Source organism: Eretmochelys imbricata, chromosome 5 (genome assembly GCF_965152235.1).
Source record: "Eretmochelys imbricata isolate rEreImb1 chromosome 5, rEreImb1.hap1, whole genome shotgun sequence".
Lineage (NCBI taxonomy): Eukaryota > Metazoa > Chordata > Testudines > Cheloniidae > Eretmochelys > Eretmochelys imbricata.
Window position 1 is genome coordinate 25,188,915 of NC_135576.1, and position 26,386 is coordinate 25,215,300.

General features: G+C 40.9%; 1 protein-coding gene across 1 annotated transcript in view; it reads left to right on the top strand.

Annotated features, from left to right (window-relative positions):
* The window catches only part of LOC144265031 (sperm flagellar protein 2-like), a 66,054-nt gene that overhangs the window by 25,852 nt on the left and 13,816 nt on the right, over positions 1–26,386 (top strand). Inside the window, exons 5-6 of the mRNA XM_077817160.1 lie at positions 24,180–24,286; positions 26,075–26,257. Of these exons, the coding sequence (XP_077673286.1) occupies positions 24,180–24,286; positions 26,075–26,257 (290 nt within the window). The remainder of the gene's footprint in view (positions 1–24,179; positions 24,287–26,074; positions 26,258–26,386) is intronic.

The window sequence follows — 26,386 nt, forward strand, 5'->3', positions numbered from 1 at the left end:
GGGAAGAGGAGTTATAAAAGGAGTTATAGGTTGTCATGAACTCATCACCCCAGTGCTCCACTCTCTATTCAGTGGGGAGCCAGTGTAGAGTTCGGAATTTCTGTCCTGAGTCCTACATGCGACTGGTTCTGGCTGTCTGAGATAATGCCTTTCCTCCCATGACCTCCCATGTTACACCAGAACTATGAAATTATTTGCTGAGTATGGGAGGCAAGTTTAAGCAAAGTTATGTTTTCAAGGATGAGTGCTACGCTCTTTCTATCTCTCAAAAGCAGTAATAAAATTGTACTTCTGCTGAACATTTTTGAAGAAGGTCAAATCAGTTAGGGATACAGTAGGGCATTTCATTCATCCAACAGCAGATTTTGCATGTATTGACTTAAGACCAGCTGATGGATGCTTATGAGCAGGAAAGAAAGAAGACTGCCAACTTCTAAAAGTTCTGATTATATTGTCTTTTAAATTTTGAAAATCAAACAATCTCTATAAGTAAAGAAAGGAATTTAGTGAAGAGTCTACATCTACATATCTCATGACCACCTTGGTTGTAAAGGTGTCCTTTTCATGGTAACAATGGGTGGTTTAGCCTGGTGGCACGCATCTCCTCTCCTCTCCATTTACAGATGGGGAACTGAGGCATAGAGAGTTTAAGTGACTTGCTCAAGGTTACACAGGAAGTCTGTGGCATGCTCTGCATTGAACCCAGGTGTCCCATGTCCCTGGCCAGTGCCCAAACCACTGGGCCATACTTCTTTAGTGAGGAGTCCAGTTTGACCCTGATTCTGCAGACACATGCTTTATGATTTGCAAGATTGGGCCTATACCAGGTATCTTCTAACACAAATACCAAGACACGAAGGTATAGATCCTGATATGCAGATTGTAGATGGAGGTAGTCCAGTGGTCCAAAGAACTATTGAATGAGCTCACTCTCATAGCTGTTAATTAATTTGATTATCAATGGGAAGAACTGCACATGAGAGATTATCTCTGTGCTACATTTACAGCTATTGTTAAAGCTAAATAATAAACTATGTACAACTAGAATAAAGCTGTTAAAAAGTTTTAAAATCCCATTATTGAAAATTAAAGTTAATTCAATAAGTAGAAATTGACAGCTAGTTAAAAATTGCAGCAAAATCTGTACTGAACAGCCATTCAGACAGCCAGAGACCTGTTGTTTCCAGGAGGTGATCTTCTATTAAAGTGAAGCAGAAGTGTATCTTAAGACAAAAGGTTGCTATTAAGGGTAGTCTGTTGTACAGGTTTCACTCTAATGTATAATTCAGGTGTGTTAGAGCCAATAGTAAAAGGTACTATAGAAGTTTCAAATAATCCAGTCCATTTATTTCACAAGATAAGGTATCACTGGGAAATATATAGGTTATTACAGTGGATGTTCTGTTTTTTGTTCTCTTGGGTCTGTGATTCCAAACAAATTCCCATCATTCAAGTTTTCTGAGCTGTTGGTGCACAGGAGTGTCTTGCACACCTTTTTTAAGTTCCACAGGCTGCACCCCAAATTCCAAGGTGAGTTTCTTTCTGCCATCTTTCAATAGAGAAGCTTCCCAGGATTTGTCAGCACTTCAGTGGTGAGGGTCTGCTTTCCAGTGATGGTGTACAGGATTTTTTTCAGCATGTTTTTCCTTGGTCAGGCTCCTAATATTAAAGGCTTACTCTGCAACCAGTACTCACATTGGATAGTACTTGCTCATGTCAGTAGTCTCATGAACTCAATTTAGTGGGACTACTCAATTCAGTGGGACTACTATTGAACAAACATTAATTGATTTGAGGAAGGGATGCATAATCAGGGCCTAAAAAAGTAGTTTTGGTCTAAAAAGAATTTTCTATTCATGGCTCCTACTTTTTGAGTGGTGCCCAATTACACTACTGACCCTTTTGGAACTTAGTTCCTATGTTACTGCTCCATTTACAGCATAGGTGATTTCTGTGCCATTAGTGCATTGGCCTGATTTTGTTTCACCTGATTGTCTGGTGTTTCAACAAGGCATTGACTTACTGGCTTTCATGGTGCTGATTACACAATGAGATTAGGCCTCAACACATTGAATGTGGATGAGGATAGTGTGGATTGCACCCTCAGCAAGTTTGCAGATGACACTAAACTGGGAGAAGTGGTAGATATGCTGGAGGGTAGGGATAGGATACAGAGGGACCTAGACAAATTGGAGGATTGGGCCAAAAGAAACCTGATGAGGTTCAACAAGGACAAGTGCAGAGTCCTGCACTTAGGACAGAAGAATCCAATGCACCGCTACAGACTAGGGACCGAATGGCTTGGCAGCAGTTCTGCGGAAAAGGACCTAGGGGTTACAGTGGACGAGAAGTTGGATCTGAGTCAACAGTGTGCCCTTGTTGCCAAGAAGGCCAATGGCATTTTGGGCTGTATAAGTAGGGGCATTGCCAGCAGATCGAGGGACGTGATCGTTCCCCTCTATTCAACATTGGTGAGGCCTCATCTGGAATACTGTGTCCAGTTTTGGGCCCCACACTACAAGAAGGATGTGGAAAAATTGGAAAGAGTCCAGCGGAGGGCAACAAAAATGATTAAGGGACTGGAACACATGACTTATGAGGAGAGGCTGGGGGAACTGGGGATGTTTAGTCTTCAGAAGAGAAGAATGAGGGGGGTTTTTGATAGCTGCTTTCAACTACCTGAAAGGGGGTTCCAAAGAGGATGGCTCTAGACTGTTCTCAGTGGTAGCAGATGACAGAACAAGGAGTAATGGTCTCAAGTTGCAGTGGGGGAGATTTAGGTTGGATATTAGGAAAAACTTTTTCACTAGAAGGGTGGTGAAACTCTGGAATGCGTTACCTAGGGAGGTGGTGGAATCTCCTTCCCTAGAAGTTTTTAAGGTCAGGCTTGACAAAGCTCTGGCTGGGATGATTTAGTCGGGGATCGGTCCTGCTTTGAGCAGGGGGTTGGACTAGATGACCTCCTGAGGTCCCTTCCAACCCTGATATTCTATGATTCTGTGATTCTATGAATACTCAATACCTTAAGCATTGAGTCATGAATCTCCTCAGCACAAAGCTTGTTTCTTTTTAGATACATGGGAGGAAAGGCAGTTCTTTCAACATGCCAAGTGTTCATCTGCTTCCATCCCATAGTTCAAATCTTTAGATCTGAACATCAACACACTTGTTGCCTTATTCTCTCTTTGTGTTGCTGACCTCACTTATAGGATGGAGAAAGGAAGACACTCCAGTGGTTTCAGAAAATGCCCATATTATAATTGTATTAAATTCTTCATGGACAGACACAATTACATCAGCAGTCTCAGCAGAGCCATGATTAACTGGAGTGTGTGATTGTATGTCACCTGATGTCAGAAGTTCTAGAGAGCATTTAAAAGCCTTCCGGGCCCTATTGAAATGGTAGGGACTTGAAGTCAGAGTTTCTCATTACAGTAACCACATGCCCCACTATTCTCTCCATTGTTCACGGCTGTGTCAACAAAAATGGATAAGTACATTAGCTAAATGTCTCTGCTAAATGCTAAGCAGCAAAGTTGTTACAGTTTTGACACTTAAGTTGTCATCAATGTCTGAGTAGCATAGCACTGACTTGTATGTGGCAGTTCATACCTCTCAGAGCCATTTTTCAGGCTGGCTGTTTGAAGACTTAAGAAAAAAACACTATACCTGTTTAAATTCTATTCACATGGGAAAAGTTAAGGCAATCAAAAGGTCTAGAAACTTAACTTTTTAATGAAAGCTTAGATTTTACTGCACAATTCTGTGGCAAGGATGGACTGGTTTATACAACAGATTCTTCCACAGTGCACTGCCTTGAGTGACTCAATGCACCATCCTGTTGGTGCTTCACCCCAGTTCCTCCTTGTGAAGTGAGACATTGCTTTAAACTATACTTTTCAGCCCATATCAAGAGGGGACCAGCTTTGTGTATTTGCTGGCACTCAACCAAGACTTCTGGTGACCCTGCTTGAAATAGTGCTATACAGGTATATGAGACAGTGGATCTTAAAAAGTAACAGTAGGGGATATCACATGACTTGATGTCTACTTCCAGACAAATTACTCTGATGATAACATGGACCTCTGCACTGATATCGATACCTCAAAGTACTGTCTTGATGATAAGGCAGAGAAGAACCAGACAGAGCTTCGTCTGTGTTCAGTGCTAAGGCTTGTGCCCTGTTCCATCAGAACCTTTGTCACACATCCAATGCTAGTCTTAGCACACTTACCACTGGCAGTCCTTGTGATGGTGTACTCAACAGCTCCTTGAGACTGCCTGTGCTACCAGTGCCAACTTTTCCACTGGCACTACAGCCTGCATGGCTGTTTGGGTCTGAAGGGACACCTGTGAGGAAGAAGACAAGGAGGAGTGCTATTATGGCACAGAGGAAGCTAGTGATTCTTAAGAGGTCAAATATATTTTCACAAGGGAAGATACATGTAATGACTCTGTCCTGCAGGATGTCACTTTCCCAAGTTTTTGAATTGGATAGCTAGGTCACCAGTTTTCCTTTAAGACCTGATTCTGCCACTGTTGAACGGTATTACTCAGCAGAAGTACTCAATAAATAATCCCATTTTCTTCAGTGGAACTACTTGTGGAAAAGACCCGTACTCACTGTGAATAAGTACAGAACTTGTACTTAGTCCTTAGTCCCGCACTAGAAGACACTAGGAACTGAGACTGATCAATTCTTAGATCATATTCCTCTTTGAATAGGATTGCACTAACCACTACAATAGGGTGTAAGATGCTATGGAGCAAACTCACAGAGCACCCCCTTGTGCCAGGACACAGCATTGCAGGGGTTCTTCTGCTCTAGCACCCAATATTGTCCATCATACTGGTGCTGTAGCAGTCTGCAGCTTCCATAGCCTGCCCTTGTCTCCTCTCAGTTCAATGCCCTTCTGAGGGCAACAGAAAAGTCCAATGAGGAAAAAATCCAGAATCCAGTGGTCTTTATGCTTGGCCTTTGACGCCCATGTGGACCTCATCTGTCTTTTGCCTCTTTCAGTCCCACGGCCTGCACCTCCCCTCTTGCTGGAGGAGAGACAGGGGAACCCAGGCCTGCCCTCTCCTCTGGGTTCCAGCCCAGGGACCCTGTGTTAGGCAGCTAAGAACTGCTCCTTCTAATCCCTTGCTGTTTCTTCAGGCTGCTCCTACCTTTTCCCTATTTTGTCCTTGTCTTTCACAGGGACTGCAGATTCCCCTATTCCCGCTCTGGAGTTCTGTCTCCTCATGTGGCTTTTCCCCAGCCAGTTATTGAGGAGCTTCCTTAAGGCTATTCCCAGCCTCTTTGGTAGCAGCTGGGTTGTACTTCATAAAGCCCGTTTTTGTCTTGCTTTGTCCATAAGACAGGAGTCCCACACAGCCGTTTGCCTGGAACTGGAGTTGCGGTTCAGGCAGTCCCTCGTATCTCTTCTTAAGACAGGAGTTCTCCAGCTCTTTTCCTTGTAGCTGGGGTTGTAATTTAGGTTAACAGTAGAGCCTTAGCCTGCTTTTACTTCAGTTGGTCCCTTTTCCCTATTAGTCTGCAATAGAGGAACTATTTTAGTTTGTTGAGAATTTTTGATGTTATATTTTTATTTTAGAGACATCCCTGGAGAGTGGGGAATGTACCAGAAATGTATTTGGATTAGAGAAAATTGCTTACTTGTAATTGCTATTCTCTAGCAATACGTGTTGTGATAGACCACCAGTAATCTGCCCTCCTGTTACGTATTTTGAGGTTTCTGTTGCTATTTTTTAATAAATAAATTGTAGAAGTATTTCATTCCCCCCTAAGGAGGAACTGGCAGCTGACCTGCAAAAAGGTAGTGATGATGATGATGAGCGATCACTTGTTACCGAGCATGATCATCTTCCATGGGAGTTATGTGTCCTCAGGTGGCTAATACAGCCAATCCTTGAACCACAAGTTCTATTACAATGAAGGCAGATGTTTTCAGGTTCAGCAGGAGGCTGTTGACCATGACTGAAAGCCAGTTTCTCCTTCCTCCTGCACCTCTTGTCCTCTTCAGCTTGTCGGTGAGCAAGTTCCAAATGCAGGGGACCATCACGTAGGACTTCACTCCATTTTAAGTGATCCTGTGCAGGTGTCTCCCAAATGTCAATGTCAATATTACACTTTTTTAGGTTGTCCTTCAGCAAGTTCTTATAATGCTTCCATTGTCCACCCACGTTATGGTGCCCTTTTTTCAGCTGAGAGAGCAGGACCTGTTTTGGGAGGCGATGGTGTGGCATCCGGACAATGTGACCAGTCCAGTGGAATTGCTGACTGATTATCATTGCCTCAATACTGGTGGTCTGTGCGTCTTCCAGAACACTAATATTGGTGCGCCTGTCTTCCCATTTGATCTTCAGAAACTTACAAAGGCTGTGTTGATGGTGCCTTTCAAGGACTTTCAAGTGGTATCTATAGGTTGTCCAAGTTTCGGACCCATACAACAGTGTTGGGAGAATAACGGCTTGATAAACAAGAAGCTTGGTGTCTGTCTGAATGTCATGATCTTCAAAAACCCTGTGCCATAAACGATAAAAAGCTACACTGATAAAGCTCAAGCCATATTGAATTTCTGCATCAGTATCTGCCTTGGATGAAAGCTGACTTCCAAGGCAGAGGAAATGATTGACATTCTCCAGTGCCACTCCATTGATTTTGATAGATGGGGCATGTAATACCTCTTTTGGAGAGGGCTGATAGAGCATGTTATTCCTCTTGATATTAAGAGTGAAACCAAGACAGGCATAAGCATCGGCAAACACATTTAGGATAGTTTGAAGATCTTTCTAAGAGTGGGCAAAGATTGCGTTGTCATCAGCATACTGAAATTCCACAATAGATGTTGTGGAGATCTTACTCCGCTAAGCCTGAACAGCTTTCCATCCATTCTGCAAACGATTTCAATGCCAGCTGTAAACTTCCCAGCAATTAGGTAAGGATTAAAGCAGTAAAAAACGCAAACATGGTTGGAGCGATGATACAGTCCTGTTTCACTCCTGTTTGTACTTTGAAAGGTTCACTCTGGGAGCCAGTGCTGCTCAGAACAGTCACTTTCATGTTATCATGAAGCAATTTTAGGACATTGATGTATTTATCAGGACATCCAATCATATAAAATACAGTCCAGAGGGCACGGCAATTCATTGAATCGAAGTCTTTAGTTAGATCAATAAAAGCCATGTACAGTGGTCAGTTTTGCTCCCGACACTTTTCTTGCAGCTGCTGTGCTGTGAAGATCATATCCACAGTTCAACAACATGGTCAAAAACCACTCTAACTCCAGTAAAATTTCTTCTGACAGGCAGAAGGTGGGTCGCAAGGATCCATACCAGAACTTGTCTGCAATGGCTAGGAGGGAGATACCACAATAATTTCCACAATCCACTTTATCCCCTTTCTTGAAGAGGGTGACAATCAGGGCATCCCTCATTTTACTGGGTATCTCCTCCTTTATCCAGATTTTAAGGATAAGCAGGTCCACCATCTTTAAAGGTTTCAGTGGGGATCTCATCTAGACCTGCTGCCTTGTTGTTCTTCATCTGCTTGTGGCATTGTGTGTACTGCAGGGATGGTGCAAGATGTCCTCTCTGAAAACAAAGCTTGAGGGGTTCCCACCATGCCTGCATGCAGGAGCCTGCCTCCATGAACAGTGATGTGTTGCAATATATATCTTGAAATATTAGTCATTTCAGGCAAGTCATCACCTCATGCATACCTATGAAGAGGAGAATAAACTTCTAGAACAGGAAACTATTGGCTAGATTCGCAAAAAGAAAAGGAGTACTTGTGGCACCTTAGAGACTAACCAATTTATTTGAGCATGAGCTTTCGTGACCGAAAGCTCATGCTCAAATAAATTGGTTAGTCTCTAAGGTGACACAAGTACTCCTTTTCTTTTTGCGAATACAGACTAACACGGCTGTTACTCTGAAACCTATTGGCTAGATTGTGATTTTAGGCACAGCTATGAGTAATGGGCGATGTGTACGCTTCACCATCCCAGGAGTAGTTCTCATAGACATTGTGCTTCCAAGACACCCCCTTGAGTCACATTTCCTCTTCTTCCTTGTTCCCTGGGAGTAGTGATTTTCTACTGCTCTATACCAGCAGCAATTTTTCTGCCGGCCAGCAAGGAACATAAGTGGAGCCAAAACTCTGCACTATCTATCTGCTTTGGGTTGAAGTAAGTAAGCATGTAGCACAAGATTATTCTTAGGAGTCTAGGCCCAAAGGGAGTAAGAGGAGTGCTTATTCCACCTCTTTCTCTTGCATGGGTTTATTAGTTAAATTGGAGAAGATGGGGATTAGTACAAGAATTGAAGGGTGGGTAAGGAACTGGTTAAAGAGAAAACTACAACGGGTCATGCTGGAAGGTGAACTATCAGGCTGAAAGAAGGTTACTAGTAGAGTTCCTCAAGGATCAGTCTTGGAACCAGTCTTTTTGAACATTTTCATTAGTGACCTTGGCACAAAAAGTGGGAGTGCGCTAATAAAAATCTGTGGATGACAAAGTTGGGAGGTATTGCCAGTATGGCGAAGGACCAGAATATCATACAAGAAGATTTGGACAATCTTGAAAACTGGAGTAATAGAAATTAGATGAAATTTAGTAGTGCAAAGTGGCAGGTCAAGCACTTATAGGTCAACAGCAACAATTCCTGCTGTAAGGTGGTCACATATCAATTGGAAGCTACAGAGGAGGAGAAAGGTGTATTGGTCAACCACAGGATGACTATGAGCTGCCAATGTGATGTAGCCATGAAAAAGGCTAATGCAATTCTAGGGTGCATTAGGTGAGGTATTTCAAACAGAGAGAGTGAATTCTTATTACCATTATACATGGCATTGGTGAGATGTCATCTGGAATAGTGTGTGCAATTCTGGTCTCCCATTTTTAAGAAATATTAATTCAAACTGGAACAGGTGCAAAGAAGAGCTACTGGGGTGAACAGAAGAATGGAGTACCTATCTTACAAGAGGAGACTTAAGGAGCGTGGCTTATTTAGCCTAACAAAATGAAGGATGAGCGGAAATATGATTGCTCTCTATAAAGACATCAGAGGATAAATACCAGGAAGGGAGAGGAATTATTAAGTTAAGGCACAAGATGTTGGCACGAGAACAAATGGATAAAAACTGGCCATCAATAAGTTTAGGCTTGAAATTAGACCAATGTTTCTAGCCATCAGAGGAATAAAATTCTGGAACAGCCTTTCAAGGAGAGTAGTGGCAGCAAAAAATCTAACATTTCAAGATTTGAGCTTGATAAATTTGTGAAGGGGAGGGTATGATTAAATTGTCTACAATGGCAAATAGCCCATCTGTGAATGTTGTTAGCAAATATCTCCAATGGCCAGAGATGGGACACTAGTTTGAGAAGGCTCTGAGTTACCCAGAGAATTCTTTCTCTGGCTGGTGGGTCTCACCCACATGCTCAGGGTCTAACTCTTTGTGATATTAGGAGTCAAGAATGAATTTCACCTAAGATCAGATTGGCAGAGACCCTGGGTTTTTGGTTGTTGGTTTTCTCCCCCCTTCTCTGCGGCATGGGGCATGGGTCACTTGCTGGTTTGAACTAGAGAAAATGGTGGATTCTCTGTAATTTTAAGTCTTTAAATCAAAATTTGAGGACTTCAGTAACTTAGTCAGAGGTTATGGGCCTATTACAGGAGTAGATAGGTGAGGTTCTGTGGCCTGTGATGTGCAGGAGTCAGACTAGATGATCATGATAGTTCTGTCTAGCCTTAAAGTTTGTGAGTGTATGAGTTCAAATCACATCCAAGCCCCAAATAATGATTTTTTTAAATTGTAGCCATAAAAGCATTCAAGCATTTTAAAAGCAAGAGTATCCCTCCTAACAAGAGCAAAGTCAGTGACGAAGGAAAAGAGAAACAATGTTTTGAACATCAAGCAAAGGGGAATCACCAGTTTCTGAAAACATGGCTAACGAAATACCCCTGGTTAAAGTATGATGGTAAAAGAGGAGTGATGTTCTGTGCCCTGTGTCGCAAGCATAATGTGAACTTGGGGGAAAACATACATAATTTTTGTTCTGGGACTGACATCTTTAAGCTTGAATTTATAAATATACATCACAGCAGTGAAGCTCATGCCTGGGCTAGTTGCATGGAAGCCGCCAGCAATGCCACAGGAGACCAAGCGTCTACTGAGCAGATGTTAAAGAGCATGAGCAAAGTAACTTTAGGACGAATAGAAAATATTTTTAGAACATGCCATGCTATAGCCAAGTGTGGACATCCTTTTACAGACCTTGATTGGATGTGCAAACTGGATGACATGAAAGGTGTGGACATTGGTTCTATGTTTAGAAATGACAAGTCAGCAAGAACATTTATACATTATATTGCTGAAGTAGAACGTAGGGCCTTGAAAGAGAAACTCGAAAAATGTAAGTTCTTCTCCCTCATTAGTGATGGAGTTGCAGACAATGCAATCAAAGAAGCTGCAGTTGTATATGTACGCTTTGCCTATGAAGGAAAAGTCCACTGCCAGATTGTTGGGGTTCAATCAGTTGACAAGTCTGATGCTTCAACTATAAAAAATGCCATTGTGAAAACTTTGCAAATAAATCTTCAGCTCAATCTGTCAAGTCAAGACTGGTCAAGAAAACTAGTTGGGTTTGGGAGTGATGGTGCAGATGTCATGGTAGGAGAAAACAATGGGGTAGCTAAGTTGCTGAAGGAAATTCAGCCTTGTGTGCAGTCGGTGCATTGTTTTGCTCATCGACTTGAACTGGCTTATAAGGGAGCACTGAAAAGCATTCAGCTATACACCACTGTAAGTGGTCTCTTGCAAAATATATATTACTTTTATCATAACTCACCTCTAAATAAGAGCAATCTCAATTCCACATATGAAACCCTTAAGCTACGTCCAGCGATTCCCTCTCGAATTGGAGGCACCCGATGGCTTTCTCGCCTACAGACAGCTCTCCAGATCCTTCTTAAGGGTTACCCTGCAATTCTCCTGCATATGAGTAAGGTAAGTGCTTTAAAATTTTTATGTGTCTTGACCAAAAAAAAAAAAAAAGCAAACTCATGGCTACTTGTTTGTCACCATTTTCATTGACATGTATTATTTTTCTTGTTGAGTTCCAGATGCAAGGAGACCCAAGTGCCTCAAATCACCAAAAAGTCAAAGGCCTTCTAAAGCTTCTTCTGCAAATGGAGGTTGTCAAGTTCTCTCATTTCTTGCTGGATATCATTAATGTCCTCAACATTCTATCCCGTGTTACTCAGGATCGTAACTCTTCCATTGCAGATATATTTGCAACCATGCAGTCGACACTGGAAACACTCCAAATGTATAAAACAAGGTGAGTGTGTTTAACCATTACACCAGATGTTTTACCTTAAAGTGTAAGAAAAGATTAATATTTGTTTTGTATTCTACATTTTTCAGATCTGGTCCAAAGGAACGCCTAGTTGATGCAGTTACACACTTTCATGGTCACCAGCTTGTAGGAAATGGAAATATCTTACCAGTACGAACCAAAGTATTAAGTGATCTGGTGAGGAGGCTACGTGATTGCTTTTGTGATGCCAGCCAAGATGTTTTGAGAGCTACCACCATTGGAAGTTTTAAACTTTGGCCAGACAAGATCAAACAAGGTATGGAAAACTATGCACTGGCTATCTGAATAAATCCGAATTATTTGTGTTTTTCTTTAAGTTATGCAGATGTTTTCTTTCACCTTTGGTACAGAATTTGGTGAAAGGGAGGTGTCCATCCTAACTAAGCATTATGAACCAATACTGGAAGGTGCCAATGTAAAAGTTGATGAGGTTGACACTGAATGGAGCATGCTGAAATTAGAGCTATATGACAGGTAATAAAGTTACTGAAATTGTGAAAGTTCATCAAACTAAAAATGTTTGAAGTCAGTGTGTTTAAAGATTATGCAAAAATCTACATGGCCAATTTTTTTATTTATTTTTTGCTATGCTTTTTAGATTTCAGAACATTCGGAGTTTGACATGGGATTCAGTGAACTCAGATTACTCGCACAAGTATCCTAACATCCTGATGCTGGTAGATTTGATCCTAACACTTCCTGCAAGTTCAGCTGAAGCAGAGCGTGGCTTCAGTCAAGTGAAGCTTACCATGATGCAACTGCACTCTAAAGGAATGTCTGAAAGTGTGACTGATCTCATGATAATTCAGCTGAATTCCCCAGACATCAAAAAGTTTGACCCAGAGAAGGCTATTCATTTGTGGAATAGTGCTTGGCAGAGACATAGAAGACTACAGACTGTCTATATGATAACTAATGGAAGATCAGATTGCTCCTCAGACTCTGATTTTGATAGTCATTATGGGAGTGATTAGAGTAGTGCAACATAACCAGTTTTCATTTTTGTATCATGCATGGAGATTTTTGTAACATTTCTTGAAAATTTAGCCAAAGCAAAAATTACACTAAATTCACAAAAATTTAGCATTGCAAAGATGGCAGCCATTATATGTCCACTACTGAATCTCCAATAGCTTCTCCCATCTGCCCATATACACTTGATATAAAACCAATACCAGGACCGAACCCAAAGATAATTAAAAAATATGTTACTTTAGAGGACTTCATGCCATTAGTGGCTCCTCTCATTTGTGGGACAGTATGATGTCTTGTGGTTTGTTTTCATTTATTATTCATGATTGAATTGTAGTACACTACATCCAATATGGTTACCTGTAATCTCAGCCACCAACTTGATTTAAACAAGTGTCTTGAAATAGTTGTTTAAGAAAGATCATTGGTAAATCCCTTACTTTTTTTAAACAATCAAATGAGAAATACTAACTAACCATTCTTGTCAAATGATTCTTTTCCCCTGTATCCTGTGAATCTGGGCCACACCCCATCCAAAAAAATGTGTCTTTCAGTTTATTAGAAGTGGTATAGAATCATAAAAAATGTAGGGCTGGAAGGTACCTTAAGAAGTCATCAATTCCAGCCACTGCACTGAGGCAGGATTAAGTAAACCTAGGCCATCCTTGACAAATATTTGTTTAACTTGCTTTTAAAAACTTTCAAATGACAGGGATTCTAGAAACTTCCTGAGAGCCTATTCTAGATCTTAACTACCCTTATAGTTAGAAAGTTTTTCCTAATATCTAACTTATGTCTCCTCTGCTGCAGATTAAGCTCATTACTTCTTGTCCTACCTCCAGTGGACATGGAGAACAATGTATCACAGTCTTCTTTATAAAAGCCCTTAGCATATTTGAAGACTGTTATCAGGTCACCCCTCAGTTTTCTTTTCTCATGTCTAAACATGACCATTTTTTTAACCTGTCCTCACAGGTCAGATTTTCTAAACCTTGTGTCATTTTTGTTGCTCTTATCTGGATTCTGTCCAATTTGTCCACATCTTTCCTAACTGGATTGATGATTATTTTTTCTGTTCTATCTTGGCTGACAACTACTGTAATCTCATGTAAGTTTAACATTTGTCAAACTTACCCTGCAAAAGACTTTTCTAGAGAGCCAAATTGGAGCCATTTGTACCTATCTGATTGTTGATTGCCTCTGTCAGATGGACACTCAGGATTGTTCAGAGAATTCACAGAATTCATTCTTTGGAATTTTCTACTAAAAGTTCAGTTCCAGTCAAGGGGAAAGACAACCAGTATCAGAAACAGCTTCCAGGAAATTGAGTTTCTACTCTCAAATAATGCCATCAATTTGTATCAGAAGAAAAATGGAGTGAGATTACTTATGATATTCATGGTCATCAAAAATTTCCTGGGGACTAAGACCCAGACAGGTCTTAAGAAGGTGAAACAACTTTGTGGTAAAATCGAATTTCAAGATGTCACTCACTTCTAAATCAAGAAGATCAGCTGTGTACTCTGGATATAAGGTACCTCAAATGCAAAACTGCAGAAGGTAACTCAGATGTATATGTGTAATATACACACGAAATACTTTAGATCTAAACAGTTATCAGATTCAATAATATAATAAACACAATTGTGTAATATAGTTATACAGCCTTTGAATGCATGCTTACTCTAATGGATGATGGGCTAATCAAGTACAGCTCATTAATGGGCTCAGAACAAGAGATCAGCGTCATGCACCAGAAGATGGTAGAGTAGCTTTGTAAAAGATACATCTTTTATCAAATGTGAATTTTCAGACAACCACTGCGTTCAATTGGCTAAGCATTACTAATCCTATTATTAAGGAACAAAACATGGCATGGTATGTGTTGTGCTAGGTACATTATTTGGTACATAGTGTTGCCAGTTCTCACAATTTTATCATGAGTTTCATTACATTTGGTATGTTTCTTAAAGCACCAGCTCCTGGAGTTGTTAGATTCTCAGTGTTAATTTTATTTTTATTTTAAAGGAAGTTTCAAGCCCTTTTGGTTGTGGAGGAAAGCCTGAAAATCTGACTGCAAAGGGCTCAAACACCAGAAAACAAACAAACAAACAAAACCACCTGAAGTTTAGTTTTTTTTAATCTCCTTATTTTTAAGTCAATCTCATGATTTAGCAGGGGCCTGGATCATGATTTTTGAATGCTGGGGATTGGCAATACTGGGTACATTGCTTTAGGTAGATTGCTGCAGAACACTAAAGAAATGGTGCTGTCCCAACATGAAGCATATTCAGAAATGTTTCATTATGGTTCTAAGGTAATTCTGTGCAAATATTATCTCAAAATTAAATGAAGAAAAATAGTTAAATCCTTTTTGTTTTTTAAAATATAATCTTACACTCAGAAGAAGTTTCATCATTCACCGAATAAACAAGGAAATACATTAAAATTGGAAAAAGCTATCTAAAAAACCTAAACTATGTTTTAAAATCTTTTTTTGAATCTTATTTTCCTGCTCTGGACATTAGCCTCTCCCTATCTCCCTGCTGATCTCTCTCCTAATGACATAGTTGGGGGGGAAGGGGCGGGGGAAATAGGCCATGCTACATGTGGAGATACTGAAAGACTTAGGCTGGCTTGGAGTGTCAGTTCTGAAATCATCAGAAGAGATGGGGCTTTAGCTTATGTGAACAATGTGATTACATAGATCTGCTTACATAGGGACCACATGCACCCACATCTCACCAGCCAGTCATAGTGCTATTAATTGTGATTAATGTTCTCTACCTCTGATTCTCTTTTCATCCCAGTTTGTATCTCCAATACTTCTTGACTCAATTTCTTGAATTTCCTTTTCTCACAATCACATTCTAGTACTATCCATGAAGGGGTGTTACAAAACTCCATGTAGCTTTACAAAAGGTGAAACTAGGGGATAGCTACATCTTGGGAAGTTGTTGCAGATAGGCAAGAGGCAATTGGGTTTTCAGGAACATGGAGCCAGTTAGGGTCCTGTACATCTTACTTCACAGAGACACTGTGAGGAGGAGATATGGGGGAGATAAACAAACTGAGCAATGATGTGATGTAAGGGAAAACAGATGGCAGATGTCCAGAGCAGGAGTGACTACAGCCAAAAGAGGAAAATGGCATAAATTAAGGTTAGGACAAAGTTGATAATGGGTTATTTAAAGTTACTTAAAACAGCCCAAATCATGGCCATGCTGGAAGAGGAAAGAAAGATCAACAACCTGAAATAAGAATTGTGATGTTCCAAATGTTCATGATAAACCACTGGGAAGTTCTAGATTTTAATTTATTAAACTATATAAAAATATACTATATTATCTTAGTCTGTCTACTGCTTTTCTGAGGGACTTTGCTTTCCTTTCCCCTGCACCCACCCACAAATCAGTAAAAGTAAATTTGGGGTAGAGTACTTGATTATTAGATTTATTAAGAACATGCTGCATATGAAGCTTCCCATTAAGGAGCACTTCATGACACAGATAATGATGTAGGTCTTACCAAACTTATAAAGCTGCTTTTTGATCATGTGACTCTTGTAACCTTGAGTTTTTCCATCATAGTTTATTTTTTTGATGGGTAATAACTTCAAATTATGAAATCTGCGAACCTGGGATTCTGTGTATGTTAGCAAATGGTCCACTAAATGCTAGTTTTATAAGGTGTTTTTTCTCATAATATATATCCAAATTTATTCCAAAGGTGATATCTGTCTGTTATCCTGCAAATATTTCTTCTCTGTTTCCCAGTCTATTGGAATCACCTTTGGTGTTGAAATTCATGATGGGCCATTTAGGGGTTCAAGTTCTGGATTTCCTCCCTTACCTTGGCCTCTACCAACAGACGTCATACTTGTCACAACCTATTTCTTCCTTACCAACACACACACACACACATCCGTGTGTGACTTACTACTGGCCTCAGTCTACCTCTGCTGCATTAGAACTTATGTAGTGCATTGCTCACCTGTTTTCAAGATTGAGGCCCAGCACACAGACTGTCAGAGCTGCTGATTCCCATGATCAGGTAGATACTGAAAACTGTCAGGGCAGCTGGGCAGTATTCTGTGGTTGAAGCAGGGGCCGTCACAGGCTGGAAAAAGAGCAGGCACGGGCTTTGGCTGGAGCAGGAGTAGTCTGTCAGAACTACCAGGGAGCTGGGAGTATCCCCAACAAGATAGTAATGTTGAGCAAACTGGAGGGCTGCTTTCACTAGGAGCCAATATACCTGAGGTCACCTGATTAGACCCTTGCTTGTGGATTGGCTGAACCCTCAGGACTTGCAGGGACTTAACCTCTGATGACCTATCAGGCTCAGAACACTCAGGTTCAGGGATGACTCATCAGACTCAGAGATGACTCATCCTCTGACTCTGAACACTCATTACAATATACCCCCACACACACACCTGAAAAGGTTTATCGGGGTATGACTGATGGAATTCTTTAAGTAGGGCAGGTGTATATACATTGTCAGCTGTGCATGTACATTCCACAAATGATCAGCTGGATCATAACCCTCCCAATCAACAAGGTACATAAGCTTCCTCAGTGAACTTTGGAGTCCAAGATCTGCTTAACCAGGTACTCCTCATGTCCCTGGACCATGACGGATGCTGGTGGAGGCTGAACTCATCTGGAAAAGGAGTTCTTGAGACATGGAATACTGGATGCATTTTCATCATCTTGGGCAGTTGGAGTTTGAAGGCTACAGAGACTGATCTGCTAGATGGGCCAACATATCGGTAATCCAGCTGTCATGAAGGTCAGGTAGAGACAAAGTCAGCATGGAGAGCCATACTTTATCTCCAACTGTGATGTAACAGGTTCCCTGCCAAAGGAGAGTGGCGTACCATTTGAAATCCTGTTTGCTCAGTTCTAGGTGGGCTTTCAACTCTTCCTGGATGTAGTGTTCCACTAGGTTGGAGGCTATGGGTACATGGGAAACTTGTGGCATAGACAGATGGAATTGGGAGGGGAAACCATAGCTGGTTAAAAAGGACTCTGGTGGGTTAATCTCCCACCAGAAATGTTATACCCAAATTTGGCAAAAGGGAGGAGTCAAACCCAGTCATTCTGTTGGTAATTGATTAAACAGTGGAGGTATTGGTCAAGAATTTGGTTTTCGTGTTCCATCTGTCCATATGTCTAGCAGTGATAAGCTGAGGAGACCAATAGAGCCACATCCAAGAACTTGAACAGCTCTCTCCAGAAATGTGAAATGAGCTGTGATCTTCAGTCAGATGTAATGTTAGACAATAGATCATGGAGTCTGAAGACAGGGTTGAAAAGCAGTCATTCTGTTACGTCCAGTGTGGGAATTTGAAGACACAGCATGAAATGGAACATTTTTGTAAATAGGTTGACAATGACTAGCACAGTTGTGTGGCACTGGCATTTGGAAGTTCAGTGATAAAATACTTGTAGATAGGTTGAGACAGAGTTCTCAATGGAATCAAAGTGCCTAGAGGAAGTCTGGCAATAGAAGTCTTCATTCAAGTGCATATGTCACAGGAGTTGATGTACAATTCAATAAACAAATGCAGTTTTGACAACCAAAAGTTCAAGACACCAACCTCAATATTTTCCAATGACTGAAATGGCCAGCCAGGCACAAATCATGACATAGCCAGAGTTTTGCTAGAAGTGGTTGACCATTAGAGATATAAATCTGGTCTTTAACCAAGAGAATCTTGTTCTTGACCAAGAATTTTGAGTCAGGAGCTAGGTCAATTTCAGTCAACATAAATTTAGCTGCAAGTGGATCAAGGTGCAGGAGGGACTTCAGAAGAGACAGCAAGGGTGTTGTTCACTGCCACATTAGCAAAATGGCATGGTTTCAAGACGGTGGCAGGTTTTGGAGTGTCCCATTTCCTTTGTCTTTGTGCTTACTCTTACAACACAACCATTCCTGGCACCTGAGGGATAAGTCAGGATGAAGTCAAACCTGAAAAAAAGGGACCAGTGAATATGGCATTGATTGAGAGCTTTTGCAGTTCACAAGTACTCTAGGTTCTTGTATCCACGTATGCCTGGACTGGGAAACATTCACCTTCCAGGTGATGGCACCATTCTTCAAAAGCAGCTTTGATGGCCAGCAATTCTTTGTCACAGATTTCATAGTTTTGCTCCATGTGCATCAGTTTCCAGGATTAAAATGCACAAGGATGAAGCATACCCTGGGGCCCATGTCGCTGTGACCATACTACTCTAGTCACATAATTGGAGGCATCTGCTTCAACAACAAAGGGTTTTGCTGGGTCCAGATGTACCAAGGTGCGTGCTGATGTAAACACTTTCTTTAACAGATCAAAGGTGGACTGGGCTTCTTGTGTACTAGCAAATATACTATTCTTCCAGAGCAGCCAAGTAATCAGGGTCACCATCTTTGAAAACCCCTGGATGAATCGGCAATAAAAATTAACAAATTCCAGGAAATACTGGACATCACAGACATTTCTTGGGGCTACCCAATCCATGATTGTGGATACTCCTGAGGTCCATACCTGTCTTGCTGAGGAAAATGACATAGTTAAGAAGTTCACAGAAAGGTGGGTGTAACTTCTCATGTTTCCTATACAGGCCATTTGCTTGTAGAAACTCAAGTACCAGGCAGACATTTTGGTTGTGTAGTGCTTGATTTTCTGAAAAGATGAGGATGTCATTGTCATGGATCCACAGGGTCTCGTGTAGTCAACCTGTAACCAGTCCCTTGGGAGTGACCCCTCTAGGGCCTCAAGACTCCAAGACTGTGCCTTCAGTCACCAGCGAACCGTGTCTCTCTCCGTGGCTCCCTACAGTGGATCCAGTCAAGGCGGACTCCTACAGGAGGCTTGTATTGTACCCCTTCAGAGATCAATACTCTTATTATTTACAGCAACAGCAAGCACCCTTTTCAAAAGAAGATAACAATTTTTAGTCACCTGTTATACAGAAGCTGAAGTCTTTGGGATAGCACAGACAGGCAAAAATTAAGCCATAGTCCATCCTGACCAAGCCTATGTAAATGCCAGCCAAGCTGTGATGGTTTCCATCTGTGTCCATGTTTCTTTATTCCAGTTCCAGGTGAGAGCAGGAAGCCCCTTCCAGAAGCCAACTCTTTATCCCCTTATGGTCATCTCTCAGTCCTTTCTTCTCCAGGCAGGGCCTTGCTGAGTTCACAACTGCACCTGAAGGAACTTCCCACTGTTGAGTATAGATTGTTCAATCATTGGGGCTTCCATTGTACTGCTGGATCCCCTGTTGATCTGGGTTGGTTTCAGCCAGTTCCTTAACAACCCATTCATTTCACCCAGACAGCAAGGTGACACACACACACTCACACACCTCATATCTCCTGCACTGTTCCTGGAGGAGTGTTAACCCTTTCCCCTCGGGTGGCAATGCAAAGTATAGGAGGAAACTGAGGCATACATAGGACTTATAGAAATACTACCCAAAAAATGCCACTTCATCACAGTCATCCAGGTAGATCACCGTTAACTGGTCTAGATTAGAACATCCATGAAAATGTCATTGACAAAGTTTGGAAATGTGTCTGGGGCACTGGACAGAGTGAAAGGCATAACTAGGTGCTCAAAATGTCCATAACAGGTGAGAAACTCAGTTTGATTTGTCACCCTTCCAAATTCAGACTAGATTGTAAGCACTGTGAAGATCGAGTCTGGTAAATAATTTGTCGTAACCTACCCTTTCCAACAACCTGTTGAAGGGTTGGAAAGGGATACTTGTTTTTAATAATGATTTTGTTCCACGCATGATATCCTATGCAAAGACACAAGGAGCCACCCTTCTTTTTAACAAACAGAATCGGAGCTCCAGCAGGAGACATGGACAGGCAAAGTAAATTCTGTGCAAGATTCTCGACAACATATTATTATAAGGCCCTGAGTTCTGGCTCCAAGAGGAAATAAATCCATCTAAATGGAATTCTGGTCCTCTGGCTGGAAGTTGATGGGGCAGTTATAGGGTCTGTGTCAGTTGTCAGCAGCAGTAGCTTGACTCAAATCATTTCTTGCATCTTCCAAGAGATGTTTGGACCATGGTCTGAGAGCCAGGGAATGCTGAACATGGTCAAGAAGTGTGTTGAACTGGTTAAATTAAACTGCAGAGTTTCCTGATGGTCTTGGATTTCAACCTGGAGGGGTGCAGTTTCATGCATGACCGGACTTGAGGACAGCATGCTACTGTCAGTCAACTCCACTAGGTCTGGGGTGAGGTTCTTCCGCACTGCAAGAAGGTTAGTTTTGGCAAACTCCACATCCATAAATTTACTAAACATCAGAGTCCACAAGCTCAGAGTTGGATGCAGTTCACCTAAATTATAGTTGGGATGCAGAGGCAGAGCAAGACCAGCAGGTGTGGAAGGTAACAATTTTTGGCTGCCAAGATACATACATACATTCATAGACAAGATGGGTGAGGTAATATCTTGTATTGGACCAACTTCTGTTGGTGAGAGAGACAAGCTTCTGAGCTTACACAGAGCTTTTCTTCAGGTAAGCTCGAAAACTGGTCTATCTCACCAACATCAGTTGGTCCAGTAAAAGATCTTACCTCACCCATCTTGTCTCTCTAATACCCTGGAACTTACACAGCTACGACAATACTGCATACGAGATACATGATGGCAGAAGAGGAGGTTCATGTGAAGGACTTGACTCCATGGTTATGTCCAGCTGCAAACCCTCTAATGGGGCTGGACACAGTCTTTCCCAGGTTTTCCAAGGGTCAGTCTTGATTTAAAGGGGCATTCAGTAGTGAAATGGCCTTGTACACCACAGTGTAGGCAAAGTCTGTTCTGCCACCAATACTCCTTTTCCTGATCTGTGAGGTGCCTTTGCCTCACTTTCGTCTGCATAGGCTCTGGCCCTGGAACAGCCTCTGGGGATGGCCAGAATGGAGCAGAGAGAGACTGGGGATGTGGGTTTGTCCTCTTCTTTTCTTGGCATTGCTCAGACAAATGACTGGTAGTCCAGATATACAATTCAATATATGAGTTTAGAATGGGACAGAAATGGTAGCTCTGGGCTGCCTGGTTCCACTCCATATCAGCAACCAGATGCCAAAAGTAAGCAGCATGTGCCAATCTGGGCCAATGGCCTTGTCAGAGAAACTTCAGCGGTTTCAGCGGCTTTAGTACTACAAGTGCAATTCAGATAGTCTAATGTCAATGAAAAGGTGTGGATGAACTCACTGAAATTAGTAAGGATCAGGCTAACCTATTCCAGAAGTGGCAAGACCCAGTCTAGGGCTTCACTGGTCAATAAATTGATGATAAGCCCACCTTGGTCTGGTCATCAGAATATATTATGGGAACATCAAGAACAAAAGGCAGCATTGGTTAACAAAATCACAAATTTCTGGCAGTTCCCTCCAAACCTTTCCAGAGATGGACCTTTCCAGAGGGTCCAGCACTACTGGAGCTGCTGGGATTTGTGAGCAGACAAAGGCATTCTTCAGTTGCAGCTGGGCAAGTTGATCCTGAAGGTTCTGGACCCACTTCATCATGGCAGTGCTGAACATCCCAGGGGGTTTCCATCTCAGGCACTGGAGCCATACATGTAAGGAAAAGTCTGCTCAAATTGTCAGGACAGTCAGACAACCAACAATGGCTTGAGCAGGAGCAGACTTTCAGAATTACCAGGCTGCTGGGATTATCCCTGAGACGGTAGTGATGTTAAACAGACTGGAGTGTCTGCTTTCATTAGAAGCCTATATACCTGCATTGGGTCACCTGTTAGACTCTTGCTTGTGAATTGGCTGGACCCATAGGACTCACAGGGAATAATTACCTTAGATGGTTTATCAAGCTCAGAACAGTCAGGGTCAGGTATGACTCAACAGGCTCAAGGTTGACTCATCAAGCTCAGAACACTCATCACAAAAGCTGGGTAAGCTCTGCAGTAGTGGGGAGTCACAGCCGGAAAGGAGGAAGGGGCATAGAGAGAGAGAATCAGTTCCTAAAACACAGTAGTTATGCTATGTCGTAGTCAAACAAATTCTTAGTGCCCATTGCCATTGAAATTTTTCTTTATTAACTGCCTTCATAGAAGGTCCTTGGTTTTCTGTCTGCAGTGAATAAAGTCAGAACTAGAAAATCTATATAATTACATGCGTGGTTTTTTTTTAAAAAAAAAAGCAGAAGAAGTCCAGGCTGTAGCTAAGAGAACCGTAAGAAAATAGCTATTTTTCTGATAGTGTTTGGTGAAGATGTCACTTAGCCCTGGTCTACACTAGGACTTTAGGTCAAATTTAGCAGCGTTAAATCGATGTAAACCTGCACCTGTCCTCACGATGAAGCCCTTTTTTTTGACTTAAAGGGCTCTTAAAATCACTTTCCTTACTCCACCCCTGACAAGTGGATTAGCGCTTAAATCGGCCTTGCCAGGTCGAATTTGGGGTACTGTGGACACAATTCGACGGTGTTGGCCTCCGGGAGCTATCCCAGAGTGCTCCATTGTGACTGCTCTGGACAGCACTCTCAACTCAGATGCACTGGCCAGGTAGACAGGAAAAGAACCGTGAACTTTTGAATCTCATTTCCGGAGACTGTGGGAACTGTGGGATAGCTACCCACAATGCAACACTCCGGAAGTTGACGCTTGCCTCGGTACTGTGGAAGCACTCCGCCGAGTTAGTGCACTTAATGCACTTAGAGCATTTTCTGTGGGGAGACACACACTCGAATATATAAAAAAGATTTCTAAAAAAACGACTTCTATAAATTGGACCTAATTTCATAGTGTAGACATACCCTTAGAGAGGCCCTATGAAAATCCAGTCTTCTAGAAGCATGGCAGTAATACTAGCCAGACAAAGATAAGTTTTGCCTCTCAAAACTGAAGTCATATGCGGCTCACTCAATATTTTAAACTTTATTGGATTAACAGTGATTGCACAATAAATCCTAATCTATCTTGTCTGTGTCTCAAAGTCCTACTTTAAACTGAGGGGCTCAACTCATCTGTCTTATTTACCTCAGCAACCACAGTCTTCCTTTTTTACATGTGAAATTTTTGCATAGAATCTCAATTTTCTATTTATTCAAATAAAAGTACCTACTTGTTTATCAAAGATAAATAGACATATAGTCGTTTTTTCTTTTAATTTCATTAGAAAACCTCTTTGCGTTAGATAGCTACAATTTCCAAAAGCTAGTCTGTATAAAGAATTTTTGTTTTGAAGTAAAGTTAAATTATTTAACTGTAGCTGGAATTTTCTGCAAATGTATTGTGATCTCCTCTAAAGTTCCACACTCTCATATCTACTTGCTTTCAAGAGTAAGCATCTGATGTTTTCTAATTAACCTAAATTGAAGAATGTAGGCCTTATAAAGCAAAAAGAAACCATTGGTCGCGATGGTGATATTCATGTACAAGACTATGTTGGTGTCTGGCAACTAGCATTTGTGATGGCCTCTCTATTTATTAACTGTCAATGTAGTCTAGTCAAAGATGGATTAGTGAACATAGTACAGGTGAAGAGGTCAAACATGCAAAATAAATATAATTTATCATATGCTTCTGAAGTTTATCAGGTGGCTATAAAATGGGTTATCAAGACCATACATGTGGTGTAATTCATAACGTGTATATTTTATATATAAAAATGTAGGAGTTGGAACAAAGAGGATACTGCTGCCTTTTAAGAACTACATTGACAGTACAAGTAATTTTTCTATAATCATAGAAAGTAAATACTAGAAATATAGTTTATTTTATACCAATATTCCATTTCAGAAAGTGCAGATATGTCTTTTGCTATCCATTTGACACATTTTTATTTTTTCACTAGGTTTAATATCAAATAAAATATTTATTGACATTCTTCTTGACTTGATTACTTTGAACCTTGGAACAAACAGCCTTCCTGATGTATGGATGCGCTTCACAGTTTCAGATGTAAGTTTTAATTGCTGTTTTCATTTCTGTAGATCTCATCACTTGAACGCTTTGCCAGTTTGCCTAGTGAATATGCAGTTCTGGGCCTTATCCTTACCATAAAGAAGCACAAAAAAAAATTTTTTAAAGGGCCTTCCAAGTTATTACTCCCATCATTTCCTTTCTATAAGAGTAAGGTTGTGGATGCAGCAATGACAAGATTTAATCCGTATTTTACTACTATATTTATTTATGCTTTTCTCATTTATAGTATATGAGTGTCTTGGACAATAATTTAATTTATTCTCACAACATCATTGTGGGGATAGGAATTATCTCCAGAGGGGGAACTGAGAAAAAGCGAAATTAAGTAACTTGCCCAAGACTGAAGTAGAATCAATGGCAGAGCTGCAAATAGAACCTACATCTCCTGAGTCAATCCGGTGCTTAACCACAAGACCGTTTTTGCTCTTTATTCAACGGTAAATCCAAGATATGGGAATAAGTAGGCAGAGGTTGGACCTGCATAGTGTTAAATATGTTTCTTCAAGAATCTTGAATTTGCTGTGATACCATTAGATTTCCCAAATGATTATGTTTTTATTAATAGCACATGCGTCCAAGACTATGGGATAAGGAGGATTACCAAATTTAGTAAATTTGGATTCTTCTAGGAAAAGGCTTACACTCAGAGGATGAAATGCACTTACAGTGAAAGAGGTTTAACATTAAGACTTTAATTGAGACTTAACTGGTACAGACAACTTTGTGTGGACTCTGCACATGGACGAATTTCACTGAGTATCTGATCAATCCTGAAAGGTTCTGAGCAACAGGAGCTCCGATTGACTTAAATTGGAATTGCAGATGCTCAGTACCTCTTGCAATCAGGCCATAAATCGATATTTTTTGCATAGTAAAGAAATTAAATAGAATATGAGTCAGATGTTCAGTTTGTTGTTAGCGTATGTTAGTAATAGTGTTCTTAGTAGTTGTAGTTCATATTGTTAGTAGTTGACATGTATGCAGGCTGAATGGAGGATTACTTACATCACTAATATAAAATATGTATCTATTTACGTATCCCACAACACATTCTTTAAGTATCTTTAGTCCTTACAGGTGTTAGATTTCCCAAACCAGGCTTTCATTAAAGTGCACCCCTAGACATTGCTGCTTGTTTGGTGAAATACAGTGAAAACCTCATCTCCAAGAAGAAATAGGAAGAACCCTCATCCCATCATCTATCTTAGAAATTTCACTGCAGGAAACCTCAGTGATGACTTGAACTGGAAGATGATGCTGTAAGGCTACAAATCCAGTTTCCTAGGAATTTAGGAGAAGGATCCTACTCCTACTGGGGAGCCCTTTACTAGGTGTAATATATTCCCCTCTTTGCCTTGCACATAGTGGACACTACTGCAAATAGATAATAATTGACTTGTCTGTGGGTATGAAGAGAACCGAAGATCCACATACTCCTCCCCATCCACCATCTTAGAGTGGAGTACCAAGTGCGCAGCTTTCATCTTGCTGGGGGACTCAAGGTTTAAGGATGCCTAAAATGACTGTTCAGGTTCTGAGAGCTTATCTTACTCACCTGTGAAATCACATTAAGACATGGCGCAATCTGATGCTAAGTGTCTAAAAGTGGAGAGTCAGAGTTTGATGGCTATCTTCTGTCAGAGTGAAGAAAATTCCTTCTGTATAATTGTATAAAATTGTATTGTGTTTTATTTTAATTATGTAAGAAATGTATATTCTTACACACAACTGTAGTCCAAACTATTTATAATTTTATTTTTATAGTTACAAAATCTGGCAACTACATTAACGGTGAACTCAGAACTTATTGATTGGCGCAGATTCTTATTAACAGCGGCTCAACCATGGCCAGTTCCCTCTGTGATACAGCTCCTTAATACCCTGCACAGCTTTAAGGCTGTTGATGAAGCTGGATCAGGCTTTGTTACACAGGAATACTATAATCAGGTTATAATTGTTTCTTCTTTTGAAAAATATTATTTTGTAGTTTTTATTCAAAAGGTGTATTATTAGTTTTGTTCATTTAGTTTTCTAAACAGTCTGAATTTTAATAGTTTTGGTATTTTGGGGATCCCT